Raw genomic sequence first — 14,764 nt, forward strand, 5'->3', positions numbered from 1 at the left:
CCTTCAGCTTATGTAACGTCTACCATGCTGCCTGCTGTTGAACACACAGTATTTCCCTTATGCAAGGCTCCTGGAGCTCTGCACCACCTAATTCTCCTAAGCGCTTTGCATGATGGAAGTATAACACACAAACAAATTAATAAACAAACAAGCAGGCGCGCACACACACACACACACAGCTGCACTTCCTTATATTTTTGAATGTGTTAAATTAATGAATAATCCATTAATTGCTGTTGCCATGAAGGATTCATGGGCTTTTGTTAATTCCTGTCACCTCCGTTTGTCAGTCACGGGGTGTTAGTTATGTCACCTCTCCGTTTCCTGCTACTGTGACACCTCATCTGAGGAGAGGTCAGCATCCAACTGGGCTCTGGAGAACAGTTAGCCTACAGCTGTTGGAGGACGGCGAGGACGTACGAGTTCAGACGGAAGAAGAGCAACACTCATTTCAAAGGCATTATCCCTGATTGATTCATTATTAATTCATGTGAATTTCATTATACACATGCTTGCTTAGCTCCTTGACAGCCACAATGTATAAACATGTTTTGCAAGTTTCATTTAGAATTACAGCTTTTATATTTCTCTACATTGCTGCTATCAAAGTTTTCTAACAAAAATGACAATTTGAACTACTACTAGAAAGACGGGCAGGAGTTAACACACACACACACACTTATCCTCACACACAGTGTGCCGCTGTGCCAAAATCCTCTACTTTTGTGCAAAAACATGCTCCATTTTCAAAGACAGTAGCGCTTTATCCGTTTGGCTCTGCACCCCGTGGCACGCTGAGTCTATCCTTATACTGAGGTTAATTAAGTGTGGATATAATCAAGGTCTGATCGTGTATTGATCCCCACTATGGGACACCGGAGTGTTAGACAATGCTATCCCCTGGGCTTCCATGCAGCAGCAGAGCCCATTCATTCTGCCCGCGAGCGGAGCCTGTGACTGCTGCTGAGTAGTGATTTGGTTTGGTATGGGACAGCCTGGCTTATCTCCACCGCCAGACAGCCGCGATTCAGCTGAGCCGTCCCAACTGACCCGCTTTGCCCTCACTCAGTTGTTTTCTTTTTTGTTAATAAAGTGGTCAGATAAGGTGGGAGCTTTATCTCATTACAAGCCCTTGGACACTCGCCACATTAAATGTACAAATATGCAAATGCTTCGTCTGTTCATGGAGCCGGGAGAATTAAAAAAAAGGAGGGACCTACACAAATCTCACTATTATTTTTATTATTCTGCTCCCTTTTCTTTCTACTGTGGCCCCGGTAGCCATTGCACCATTTTTTTTAAGCATGCTCAGTGATGACTGCTTGCACAATAGGCTGAATAGGCTCATGGATAGAACAGAGTAGAAAGCAAAGCAGATAGGATGGAGCTTTGATGGATAAAGCTAACCCTCCTCCCCTTCGCATCCCACAAATCAGACTCCACACCGCAAGGTGGAAAAAACAGGACAGCGGGTGAGATCGACAGAGGGGGCAGGGCTGGACAGATAGGGGTAGAAAGGACAGAAAAAGAGGAAACTGAGGGGAGTGGAGGGAGAGACAAGAGAGCTCTGTAAGTGCACCACGCTCTGATAACAGTAAAAGAATAAGGCCAGGGACTTCTCCATTATCTTTGTGTGCAGCGAGTGTTCATTGGGTGCTCCGATAGGATACTGCGCCGTACCCTGCGGGCCTGGCAGCGCCATTGTGATGGTATTACTTCCATGGCCAAGACTCGGGAGAAGGGGCTGATTTTTTTGTTGCTGCCCAGCCTTTTGTGTGCAGAATGAAAGCGGGGCAAGAATAAAGGAAAGAGAGGCTAACTACAACAAATACAAGGCTAGTTATGTGTCTGTGTGTGCGTTTTACATTTTTAGATTCTAATAATTGTGCTAAAGACTTTTAATGGCCCCTAAGTATGTAGCAGTACGAGACTTTTTAATGAGATTACGAGGGCAGCAATATAGGCCCTGGTGCAGCAATTATTTCCTTGCTTTGAGAATGATCGCTCCCTCCCATATAATCTCCTACTCTGTCATTCTCACTCTCCAGCCATCATTTTTATCTTTGCTGTCTACTCTTATTATAATCACTGTTGTTCTGTGAGTGGCCTAAGAGTGGCTGAGGGCTGCTATTATGAGTGCGTTAGAGGCATACATGGATACTAATCAAACTACAGGCGAGCTGAGAGAATAATGGCTTTGTGTGCTGGGGGTGAGGGGAGGAAGTGCGCAGTAATTGTGATTGGATGTGTATTGGATGTAATTAGTCTGCGACGAGCCTAATAAGGTAGCTGGACTTGGCATTGTCACTGATGCATGATCGGTGGGGATGAGATCGGTCACTTCTCCCCCCAGCAGCATTTACAACTCAGCACTTATCATATGAGGAATTAAAGTTAGGGTAGGTAGTGTTGTTCAAATACCCGTTTTTGTTCTGACATAAAAAAAAAAAGTGGTATCTGTGGCTGTCGCAGGAATGTAAAAAGCCCGTCCAATCATTTTTGGTCTGAATGAAAAGACAGCTCCAATACTCCCCAATATAATACACAATAGTTAAATAATAAAACGATGATGTTGTAGTTGCTACTCAAATTTTAATTCATATACAGTGTATATAAAAAATATACGGTTATACTCATGCTAGTTTCTCAGCATTACCGACCCTACCTTTAATCTGACATTATCTAGCTTTCTAAATTTCACAGTACATTGACCAGGAATTCAAAATATAGAGGTTTTGTTCCCTTACAATATGTTAACAAACAACCAACCAACAACCACCACTATGTTTTCAATTACCAGGCATTAAAGATACCAATAAACTATTAACTTTAAAAGTTACTGTATATAAGTGATCTTGAGTGATAGTGTTTTACAAAGTGGTTAATTTTAGATTGATCTGAATCTAACCCCATAATATTTCCCTCTGCAGTAATAAAACCTTCAATATGTGACACTTAAATATCCCATCATCTTCAGTGTTGCACCCGTGTGTATTAAAAAAGTTATTTCACCGACTTCATCTCGCTTATGAGCAGCACATCTGCATGTATCATAGGCATCTTGGGGACTGAGGGTGTTTGTCGTTTGAATATTGAGATTGTAGCATGCAGGCATTTAACCCTGTTGTGCATTCTGCCGTGTCCACAACATGTCAAAAGCCATTAGCTTCCTTTTCCACCTGAGGCGAGCAGCAAGGATTGAGTCCCAGTCATAAAACCCTCTTTCACTTGGATGAATGCACTGGTCATAGCTAAAAAGGTCACCATACATTATGCAAAAGGGGAGAGACAGGTGGAATTTGTCTTCCGTTTGTCCTGCTGTCCAGTCATTTTATGCACGCTCATAATCTGACACGTTTTTGATTTGGGGGTTTTTACTCTCGTGGAGTAAACACTTGTTCATACAGTAATTTTAGTGTTTTTATATAAGCATTACTGTACAGTCATATACAGTAATAGCAATCCTTTAATACTCTATAGGTTTTGTCAAAGCCAGCAGTTAAAAAGTTAACAATTTCAATAACACAAGAGGCAGAGGCATTTCAATTATTTTGGAGAGCCATCATACTACTAACATCTTGACATTCTACATAAACATACCAGTGTTGCTGAGTTGTTTTCCATTTCCAACAGTGGATTACTTCACACTTCCCCTAATAAATATAATTACACAGAGCTTGCATTTTCCCCAATATGAATCTCCACTTCCCAGAGACAATGTTTCATCTATAAGACGTTACCAGTTACCACTCAACTATAAAAGAAAGTGCCAGTGCAAGCATCCCAGTCATATAATGTGGAACTTATTACATGTATTATACTTTTTCAATTACTGAATACTCATTACACAGGCCAGTAATAAGGGAATCCATCATCTACTGCCATGTAAACTGTGTTTATGGAAAGTGCTACACAAATGAAAATGATTTTTATTAGTAATTCTAATGACAAAGCAGCGTCATTCTTGTCTATGCGTAATTGTGGTGTATGCTGTGAAAATGATTAATATGTAAGTGCATTGTCATGGTTAAATGTAGCTGATCATCTGGTATCTAATTCTGTGTAAGCAACAGATTAATTCAGGTATTCATTGAGTTTGACTGTGTTATTACAGGTCTGTCTGCCCCCTCGCCTTAATTATATCAATCTTTTTTTATTGGCAGAGAAATAAATATTGAACTGGCACACAATTACGTGCCACAGTAAAAGTGGTAATTTGTCTGTAAATAGCCTATTGATTTGACCGCAGCATACACTGTAGGTGGATTATTTATGTATATGGGGAATATAATGCAGACATGTAGACAGGTGTGGGTGGTTGCCCTTTTATGCAGTTTATATTTGAGACAAAGGGAGCGCTTAAGTGCAACCCATTTACATAGACCTGGGTTGTTTAACAGCATTGATTAATGTAAAGCGATAAACATCAGAGATGAGAAAAAAACTCAACAACACTTGTATTATTCGTAACAACTGCTGGAAACAGAAAAAATAAAAAGCAATTAACGCACATGCCAAGTCTACATAAACACATCCTAACAGATAAGGCTTCACTAGTTGGCTTGATAATCTCTTAATATCATTTTATCGCCGTATAGCATTGGCAGATGTGATTAAAGACGGTGGGTTACTCACCTGTGGGGTAGCGCTCAATGACTGGCAGGTCATCCACCTGCAGAGTGGCATTACCCCCACTCCTCGTAAACTTCACTATATGGTACTTTCCGTCATTTACAAACTTTGACGTCTCCTCAATATTAATGTCATCTGTTCCGACATTAAATACAACGGCAATGTTTCCTTTTTCCTGAAAAGAGAAGAACACAGAAAAGAAAAGCTTTTAGTGACAAAAGACATTAGTGTTTTGAAATGCCTAGTGTTTTTGTACGGAAATTATTAATCCATTTTTTAGCCCAAGGGAGAGTCTTCTCAGTTTTTTGGGACAGCAGAGAAGGCTCTTAGGTGACTGAATGTTATTTCTTGAGCACACCATTATTAGTAACTATCTTATAGCAGGTACCTTCACTTTATTCTGCATCTTATATCATATATAGGGCTGTTTGATTTAAATATTTAATCGCAAATTAATCACACATTTTTTATCTGTTCAAAATGTACCTTAAAAGAGAGATTTGTCAAATATTTAACACTCTTATCAACATGGAAGTGGGCAAATATACTTGCTTTATGCAAATGTATGTAAATATTTATTATTGGAAATCAATTAACAACACAAAACAATGATAAATATTGTCATTGTCAGGGACCCCTTTAAAAATGGCCATGACAAAAATGTTACTCAAGCTTGGAGCGTTATTTAACCTCCTTTACGACAAGTATGGTTGGTCCCAATGGATTTCTTAGATTTTCTAGTTTCATATGATGCGTTAAAGAAATTAGTGGTGTTAAAACAAATTTGCTTTATCGGTTATTATCGCGTTAACTTTGACATCATATATTACACAAATCATATCAAGTGAGAGCGACAGCTCTTGGTTAAAAAACGGCTGGAATATTACATATATACGTATACATACTGTATATACAGAATACATAATGTTGTTCTATTTTGTGATTTGGTGGCTATATGAACATTATTACTCCATTAAAATATTATGGTTTAAAATCTTTAATTAATTTTGCACTTTTCGTTACAACAGCAAAAGTAATTGTACCAATCAATAGTGTTACATTATTTTGATATTATTGTGTTAAGGGTGTTGCAATTTTTCTCTGTCATGGGGAGGGTCCAAAAAAATATGAGTAACACTGGAGAGAGCCTTGCTTTAAAAACTAGAATCGCCGCCTTGCGGTTGTATGCCAATTTATATCAATTTACAGTAAATTCTGGAAGACAAGTCATTCAAGTCAGAGGATAAAGGGCAATGGTGACTTAGTACAGTATAAATGCATTGACGACTTAATGGAATAACCATGATTGAATTATACAAACTTTTTTCATAAACTCAGTCTGTATACAGCATTTATTCTGCATTAGCTGGACTGCACTTTTTAAAGTGGGCCGCCAGCTTAATGAAAGGAGCCATATGGTTATTGCTTTTTGGCCTGGAGCCCATTTTAAACATACAATGCTTGCCCCATCACAAGGGGAGAGTCCAGAGGAGGACCAGGGTTGGCACTGACATCCACCAAACTCTGAACATACTGCAATAGGTGTTTTGTTATTATTAAATAACAAATTTAATCAGCGATTTTAATCGGAAAAGCCTGCATATTTTTTTTTTACACTTTAAAAAGTCATTAGCTTTTTTTCTCTATTTGGTGTTGCTGTGGTCCGATGGTGTTCACATCTGTCACCCCCTAGAGTAATATATATAGTAGCATATGCTCTCCTTGAGGAATGTTTCTTGTCGCAATTTCTTTTTTGCTGTGTATGTGTAATGCATATACGACCTGCATGAACATTTTAACAGCATGGCATATTGTGCATTTTGTCTTTTATCGTTTTCATGACATCAGTCCAATAAATTATATAGTTAGTGGTTAAGAGTATCCCCTCGAGCTCCAATGCTCTCTACAGCATGTACTACCTGTTTGGCCTTCTGTGTGATGCTGCCATCTGCTTCTTTAAAAGGGCTATATTTTGTATGCTTCAGCCATTCATCTATCACACACACACACACACACACACACACACATAGTCGTCTGTGCCGCTCATTCAAAATGCTGTAGACACACCCTTATCATCAATTTAAAAACCCTAAAGTAGCTTCAAAGCTCGCAGAGAGGATATCACTGAATCTTTTGTGAGACTGAATCATTAAACTGCAGTGAATACTGACATCATTAGAGCATAAAAACATCAGCAATGGAAACATTAAGAGAATATCTCAAATGAAATTTGAACCCAGCTTAGCCTCAGTCTCCTCAGACCGACATGCTGTGGGTATCTACTCTAATAAGCTCCTTTAACAGTACATGATCGCAGTCCCTGAATCCTACTGCTTAATGCAGCTAAGATGAGTGCGTATGTTGGTGCAGCCTCTCTCTCTGCTTATGAGCTGCAATGAAAGGAGCATCTGGTTGGAGGTTCAACCTACTGTAGCAGCAGCGCAGCACTCTGCATGTCATTATCCAGTCAGCACAGCCAATACTACATCTCCATCTCTCTCTCTGACTCTCCCATATGCAAAAACTGACTCTTTTTCAAGTTCCCCACCACACACACATATATATAGACACACACACACAGCCCGGCTCCCTTAAAGTGCAGAATGAGTCGAGCATGTCTCAAGAGCCAGAAGCTAAAGTGCAATTAAAACCATTTGTAATGTGTCACACCACGTTACCAAAAGTAGGACAATTGTATGCTTTGTAATGTAATTTCAACAGATTATATAATCTGATGCATTAAAGCTACGGTACTAACACAATTTACTGACTCCTCGTGGGCATAAACACCAATCAAGAGAAAAATGAAAAGCAGATGGTTACAGTGAGAGCCGCTCGCGTCAGTTTTGCAGGACTGAATGGGCGAGCGGATGATCTGCAGACGCTGGTGTTGTAGTAAAACCCTGTGTTGGCTGCAATCATGTTAAGAGATTTGTCCTCTTCTCTTGAAACCCTTCAGCAAGATCCACATAGACAGCAGGACTAAATGCAGCAAGAGGCAGCAGATATACAACGAGCATCTGCCGCCATCAGACCTCACACCAAGGACGATTTTCACACAAAACCTATATTTTAAGTACTTGAATGTGCAGTCACCATTTAACCTGAAACTAGAATCTGTGATTTCAATATAAGGAACTTTCTTTCAAGGACTACCATACACTGAACACATTAATTCAGAACTTTTTAGTACCAATGCTCTTGGAAAAAAAAAAGACAGAAGAGAAGAGAAGACACAGAAAAAAAGGTTTAGTGGAAGGACCAACCCAATTAAAATCCTGCTTTTAATAGCCTCCTTCAATTGACTTTTAATGTTCCCCATGGTCTCGTTAATAAATTTACTGCATTTAGTCACAAACTGCCAACTCGAATTTCCATAGCATAAAAAAAAAAGCCTACTTCACAGTCTTGAAAGAGATGAAGAGGTAGATGAAAGGGGGTGACAGACAAAGGACAAAAAGCAAACCATCAGATTTTAGGGAGTCAGATATCAGATGAAAGATAAGAGCTAAATCTTCAGGCGGAGAAAAACACAACGCTTCATCTTTGACATGGTTAGAGCCCATGTTTCTCCCAGATTAATGTGATTAACGTTCACTTGTTATTGCCTCTGCCCTCTGAGATAGGGCTGCTTTAATATTATTTTTTTCTCTAAATAATAATCCAATACATTTCGACATTTCCTGAAATTTCGATCTACTTAGACAAGAAGTTTCTCAGTTAGTTCAGCACTGAGAGGAGCCTAATCCTGGAGCTCTAATAGGGTGCAGGCTTATGTCAGAGAGTGATTGATAGCTGCTTACATAAACCCAGCCCAGTACACCCTGTACAATTTTAGGGCTGCTCACTTGGTAAGTGCTGCTCCCCACAGGGCTGCCCCCATGGGAACATACTGTACGGTGCAAGGCATACCGCACCCGAAGAACTCAGCCCTGCCTGACACTCTGCACGCTGCCTTGATTAATTGCTCATCAAGCTGCAATAGAGTTTAATTAACTGATGAAGTTGATCCACCATTCTCCTCTAATCTGCTCTTTTTTTTATGCTTCTCATCCTTGCAGCTGGAGGGTGGAGTAGCTGCCGCAATACTCAGGGTGTCAGTTTCTCGTTAAAACTCCCCATCTGCACTCACTATACAACCATAGAGATACTTGTTTTACTAGCTATAAAGCCGCAAAACAGCCTCCGCAGACCAAGTGTGTTTTTTTTTTGTAATTATTAGTAGCATCATCATTTTTTTTTCTTCCAATCATGTCAACAAAACCATGTCTGAATAAATATGTATTAAACGCTTCAAGTCATCCAACAGAATTCCCTTTAATGGCAGTTTAGGTTGTAAAATCACGATGAAACTTCATAACAGCGTTCCCATAAATAATAAATCAATTAATAAATAAATCATTTGCGCCTTTATGTTTTTGTTAAAACGGTATGGTATGTTGTACATAATCTGCTCGAGGCTCAAACAAGTGCAAAACAGCGTGTTGAAATGATCCACACGTTTGGAGTGGTTCACTGGAGCGAGCATATTTCCCCTGCCCACGTAAAGACAACGTTAAAAAAAAAAAAAAGAAAGGAAGTGAGAAGTGGTATTTGAGATGGTGTCGAACCTCCTCTCCAATCCCGGCAAAAATGAACACCACGGTGTAGGCTGTAATGTTTTGCTTGTTTATGAGTCATTCATGTTGACAACCATTGTGCACCCGTCACATTTCATATCTCACCGGTCCGACGCCACGGGACCGCAACACATCTCCCTCCGGTGCACATGTCTGCGAGGGGTCCGCTGGCAGGTGGGAGAGCACCTCCATCATCCCTTCAGCATGTGTCTCTGTGTGTGCGTGTTGAGGGCATATTACGCTCTCACTGTAGAAGCTAAATGTCTTAATGTAGCGAGGGCGAGCACACGGTACTGTTCACCTTATCTTTTAATTACCTCTGACAGTCTTCTGCATCTCCTTTTTTTTTTTTAGCAAAAGCTTAGTTAATGAAATTACAGATGTAATAGAATAATTAGAGGATTTTTTTCCACCCTTGCAGCATGTGCTCCATAAACTGTACATTATGCTGTAATTCATCTATACACCTGCAATTACGGGTACGCAAACACGTGTATATGCAGTCACTCAGATATCATTTTTAGAGTGAAGTAAATTCACTACACAGCACTACTATGGGGTTGCAGAAATTAAATTTCAGACTCACAGTAGCGCCATATGATACATTAACTCCCTAATATCCAGAACAATTTAATGATGTTATAGGCTGTGACAAAACTATGGTCTATTGTCTCTAGGGGAAACCAGTGGGGCCTGGATATTCCCTTTTATTACACACTTATAAAGTAGTAAAAGATGAAAGCTCAAACTCCATCTATTCTATAAAATCCTTATCATATACAATACAAATCACATGTATACAAGCAGTACAACCTTGTAGTACTTAGATATACTGTGTCACAAAATAAAACTAATCATCTACTCTCAAAAAGGACAAATGCACACTTTCCCCAGAGTTGCCAAGTCTAAACAGTATAACGTGCAGCTTTTGGAAGAATCTTTAATAACATATAAATATAGTCTTCTTTATCTGTTCCTGTATCTGTACAAACAGTGCACTTGCACATAAGGTTCCTTGTCACTGTCTGACATTAATGGCACGTTTCCACCAAACAGTCCAATTAGAACGGTTATTTCTGTGTTTCCATTAGCAAAGGTTGTGGATGGTACCAATGGAACCACTCCATTCTTGATACCACCTCGGTCGAGGCTTTAAGCAAGCTGAGCCGATACCAAAAGGTGGAGTTAAGACACTGCAGATCACTGATTGGTCAGAGAGAATCGGCACTAGCGTGGCATGGGACATCACACACAAACTGTCGTTTTTAAACAGCCAATCTATAGTCAATAATAACTGGAATTTAAAAAAAAGATTCAGCAAGTGTCAAGTTGAAAATGATGTCACGGCAGTTAAACGTGCCGTCACTACGGCGACCAGCTGAGAATCCCACCTACACTGAGGGGTTACTATCTGCAGTGGAAACACGGCATAAAGAAAAGGACCATAAAGTGAGTCGAGCAGAGCCATACCATGCAGTCGAAACACGGCTTTAGGTGCTATCATGTTGAATCTTGGCACACCTAATATTGCGTGACTGTAAGCAACTGTCTTTTTGTACAAATAAGGTGAACAACAAGCCCTTAAACAGAGAGACCTTGACATCAATTGGGCACATGAAATTTGATTTACAAGCGTGGGCAGCATATTGTATACCTTTCAACATTTTCATTATATATCTTTATCATCCATTAAATCATGTGTGAAATGGTGACCAAGATATTTGACCTCACCGTTTACTTTAATGGCTTTCCCACTAAAGTAGAATTCAGGGTATTCATTTTCTATTCTCTTTACATTGAATTATTGCATTAATCTGCTCTGTTTGTTATTAAATCTGATTCCAAAGTCAGAACCATCTGAAAACATATAGTTTAATTATTGTGGTGGAAGAATATAAGCAAATCATCTGCAGTATCATCAGTATAAAATTATTCATTAGGAGATTACTAAAACCAAAAGCCTGTTTTACAAGGATTCAACAGCCTGAACAAGTTACTGTATCTCTTACTCCCTGTTTATATTTACTGTGAGAACACTTGCTAAAAGCTTGTCCAGAGCTGCACGTTAGTCAACGTTTAAAATGTGGGTTTCTAAAACGAGAAACAAAGTTGTTCGACAAGATTCCCCCCCTCCCCCTTCATTTAGCCATCGCCTCGGAGCGTTTCCATTGTGTTGAGGTATAAGTGTGCTTGCTGGGAGCTCGGCTTATTTCAAAATCAAGTCCGCCGGCTAAAGTGCCTAATTATCTGTGAAGTTGGCTTGAAATTGTTTCCATTGCTAGGAGACTCTATCAAGTAGCTTTCTGTAGGAGAGCTTCATCAAATACCTCAAGTTAATAAATCATCAAGCCAGCCGCAGCAGCCGTCTGAAGGAGGGCGCTACGAGAACAACAGGAGACACACTTCTGTTGCAGCGTTATAAGGGAAACAATATAAAAAGCATTCATTTATGCGTATGTATAATGCAGCAGCACCTTCTTTGTGAGATGTTACAAGAAAACACATAACCGCTAAGTGTTTTTAAACAGGGCGGAATGATTGCAATAAAACACAATTTTCTAGTCATTAGTGGTACAAGAGCATTGAAGTTCAGAAGTTCACATTCAGATGGAAGTGACAGGAGTGTCTGTAATGGGAGCTGGACAATTCGAAAGGCACTGCTTGTTTTTTTTTTTCCTGAAATGACATTTTGGTGTCCGTCTATACTCTTTCTCCTGCTCCGTCTTTGGCCCGTCTGTGACACATTCCATCAAGGGAGGTCAACAGATATCTGAAATTTCGTTCTCTCTCTCTCTCTCTCTCTCGCGCTCAAAGAAATCAATTCAGGTTTCAGGTGATTCTCCTGTCTGTCCACTTGTGACAGCTGGCTCGCGGTCAGGGTGAGTTGACCTTCATCTCTGTCCTCTCTGCCAGGACTTCCTGCGTCCCCTCGAGCATACTCAGAGTCCAGCTCACTTCATCTGTACGATTCATACAGCTGGCTAAATAAGATTAAATATATAAGCAAGTGTGCGTTTGGGGAGAATGGGAATAGCGCAATCACCTCAGTAAGAAATGGGGAAAAAACTGCTCAGGTAGAGGTGGGGACATACGCCTGAAGGCAGGGGACATATGCTATGACTGACCCTTACTCCTCAGGACAAGACTCCCAGACACTCAACATGACCGGGATACACATCATGACACATTGTGTTGTGTCTTCTCAGATTATCTCTAGTTCAGGAGAACAAAAACAGATGAGTAAGTCCTGCATGTCAAAATTGATTCTCTAAATTTGAGTGTGCTGTTAAAGAGAGTGCCGTGCAGATGTTCTGCAGTCTCAAAATCAGAAACAGTGACCTTTATAAAAGGTGTTATTATTTTTGAAGGTTTTTTACTGTTTCTTATTATAATGAAATCGTTTCTCAATAATATGCCATCCCTTCTTGTTCTATTAAGATCTGTTCCACTGTGTTTTTCTCACTGTACGAGCTCCTCATGTAATTATGTGACAGGTTTGCTAATCTCGTAAAAGGTGTCACACACATTTCACCCCAGAATGGCAATCTTAACACAGTTCAGCTAAATTATGTCACATTTCCATAATTATGGCATTGTGTTTTCAATTTATAATGGTGTAATTATTTGGGTGACGGATCCAACAATGAATTCATAACGCAGAAAATGTGTCACCTTGACTGGCATGAAAGATTCATCTATGGATACGTTTGCAAATATGAATGTAATAGTGCGTAACAGGGTACAGCCAATGACTATTTTTTCTCGGAGAGTAGACATTTATTCTGAAATTTAAACTCTCACAACGGTTCTCAGTTTCCTCATAGCTCCACTTTTGGCTCAGTTTGAGATAAAAACGACTGGAACTAATTCAACCAGCAAAGCTCGAGTCTTTTTCTTATAACACATCGGTCATACTGGTGGACTTAAATAAATGGACTCACAGAATGAAATAAGAATAACCTTTAAATCTGAACTCAATATGAGATCACAGAGGTGAAATTGATAAGTGATTTTATATACCCTGTTATGCTCTATTATGCTCATTTGTTATGAATTTGTAGTTATATCAGCCACTCAAATAATTACACAATTATAAAATGCAAATGCATAATTATGGAAATGTGACATAATTTAGCAGAACTGTGTCAAGATTGTGATTCTGCATAACAGGGGTGAAATTTGTGTGACACCTTTTTATGAGATTAGCAAACCTGTCGCATATTTTACTATAAAGGCATTTCAAAGTATTTCTAACACGTTGCTTAGTAAAAGCTGGATTTGATCAAGAATAGTAGTAGGTAGAATAGGAGCAAATTTGATTAAAAAAAAGTTATTTTTATAAAATGGTCACTATATCCTGACAGTAATACATGAGACAGGTAATCTGAAAAATAAATCATGTGCCTCTGTGTCCTCCGGTGCTCCTAATGGCATCTGCAAGATTTCACAGACCGGAGGAAAACAACCATTCAGCGCTGAGCTGAAGCCTGCCGTCTCTGCCTCCGTTGAATGAACAGCCAATAGGAACACTATCTTTCTCTGAAATGACCTGTGATTGGCCAAAGTCTCCCGTCACGGGCTAGATTTTTTTAAAGCCTGAAAACAGAGCCATGAGGCGGTGCAGAAGTCGAGTTATCTCTCAGAGCACTTGAATTACAATATACTGAAAGGTTATTATGGAATTTTTTGCCCAATGATGCCAAAAACATTCTGCCTACTCCAGGTTTAAAATGATTGCACGTGAGAAATGTAAATTGCATCTCTTTGCAACGTTTTACTGTGGGAATTCATATGGGAAAAACAATACAAATATGATCGACAGTGCAGCACTAGTAGTGTTTTATGCCACAGGCAAGAAGGTGAAAGTGCACAGCAACACTACATGGTCATCAAGCACTCAAAGCATGTGGACGATGCTGTTATGTCTTCTCTATAACCTGCGTTGCATTCTTGTCCATAATTATCCACATAAAGCGATGCTCATAATATATCTTGAGGTGTAAGGGAAAGCTTTGTTCAATATTTGCTCGTTTGTTAGAGTGGCCTTTTGCAACTCTAATTCTAATTATTTATTCTCAAGCACTATCTTTCATATGGTAATTCATGCATTCAGTCATCAAGAGCCGTATATAGCTTATTGGTTTGATATTATGACCTGAGTAAGAATCTTGAATTAATCTTATTATGTGATAACAAGTCACTGCTAGCTAAACAGAAACAAAAACTTAAAGATGTAACCATATCTTCTTTACTTTGATGAAAGGTTGAGACAAAAACAATCTCCAAAACTAAAAGTTGTTTTTGTAAAAAGTTCCAGATAAACTGCTTTAAACAATGTGCAAGAAATGAGTATGTAGGGATACTGTAAGGAGGTCGATCTGCCTCGAGTGTTGTTCAGTGAAGAGGGAACATGGGAATCACTAGCGGGGTCAGAAGTCGAAAGGGTTTGAGGAGGGTTCACCACATCACAGCACAACTTCCCAGCAGACCTCAATAAACACACTGCACACCAC

At 39.5% G+C, this 14,764-nt stretch overlaps 1 protein-coding gene across 18 annotated transcripts in view; it reads right to left on the reverse strand.

The window, feature by feature from the left end:
• Positions 1-14,764, reverse strand: part of LOC141774031 (neurexin-1a) — a 287,328-nt gene that overhangs the window by 40,996 nt on the left and 231,568 nt on the right. For all 18 annotated transcript variants that reach the window (XM_074646328.1, XM_074646327.1, XM_074646319.1 and 15 more), the window contains one exon: positions 4,636-4,807. In XM_074646328.1, the coding sequence (XP_074502429.1) occupies positions 4,636-4,807 (172 nt within the window). The remainder of the gene's footprint in view (positions 1-4,635; positions 4,808-14,764) is intronic.

The sequence above is a fragment of the Sebastes fasciatus genome, chromosome 9 (assembly GCF_043250625.1).
Source record: "Sebastes fasciatus isolate fSebFas1 chromosome 9, fSebFas1.pri, whole genome shotgun sequence".
Lineage (NCBI taxonomy): Eukaryota > Metazoa > Chordata > Actinopteri > Perciformes > Sebastidae > Sebastes > Sebastes fasciatus.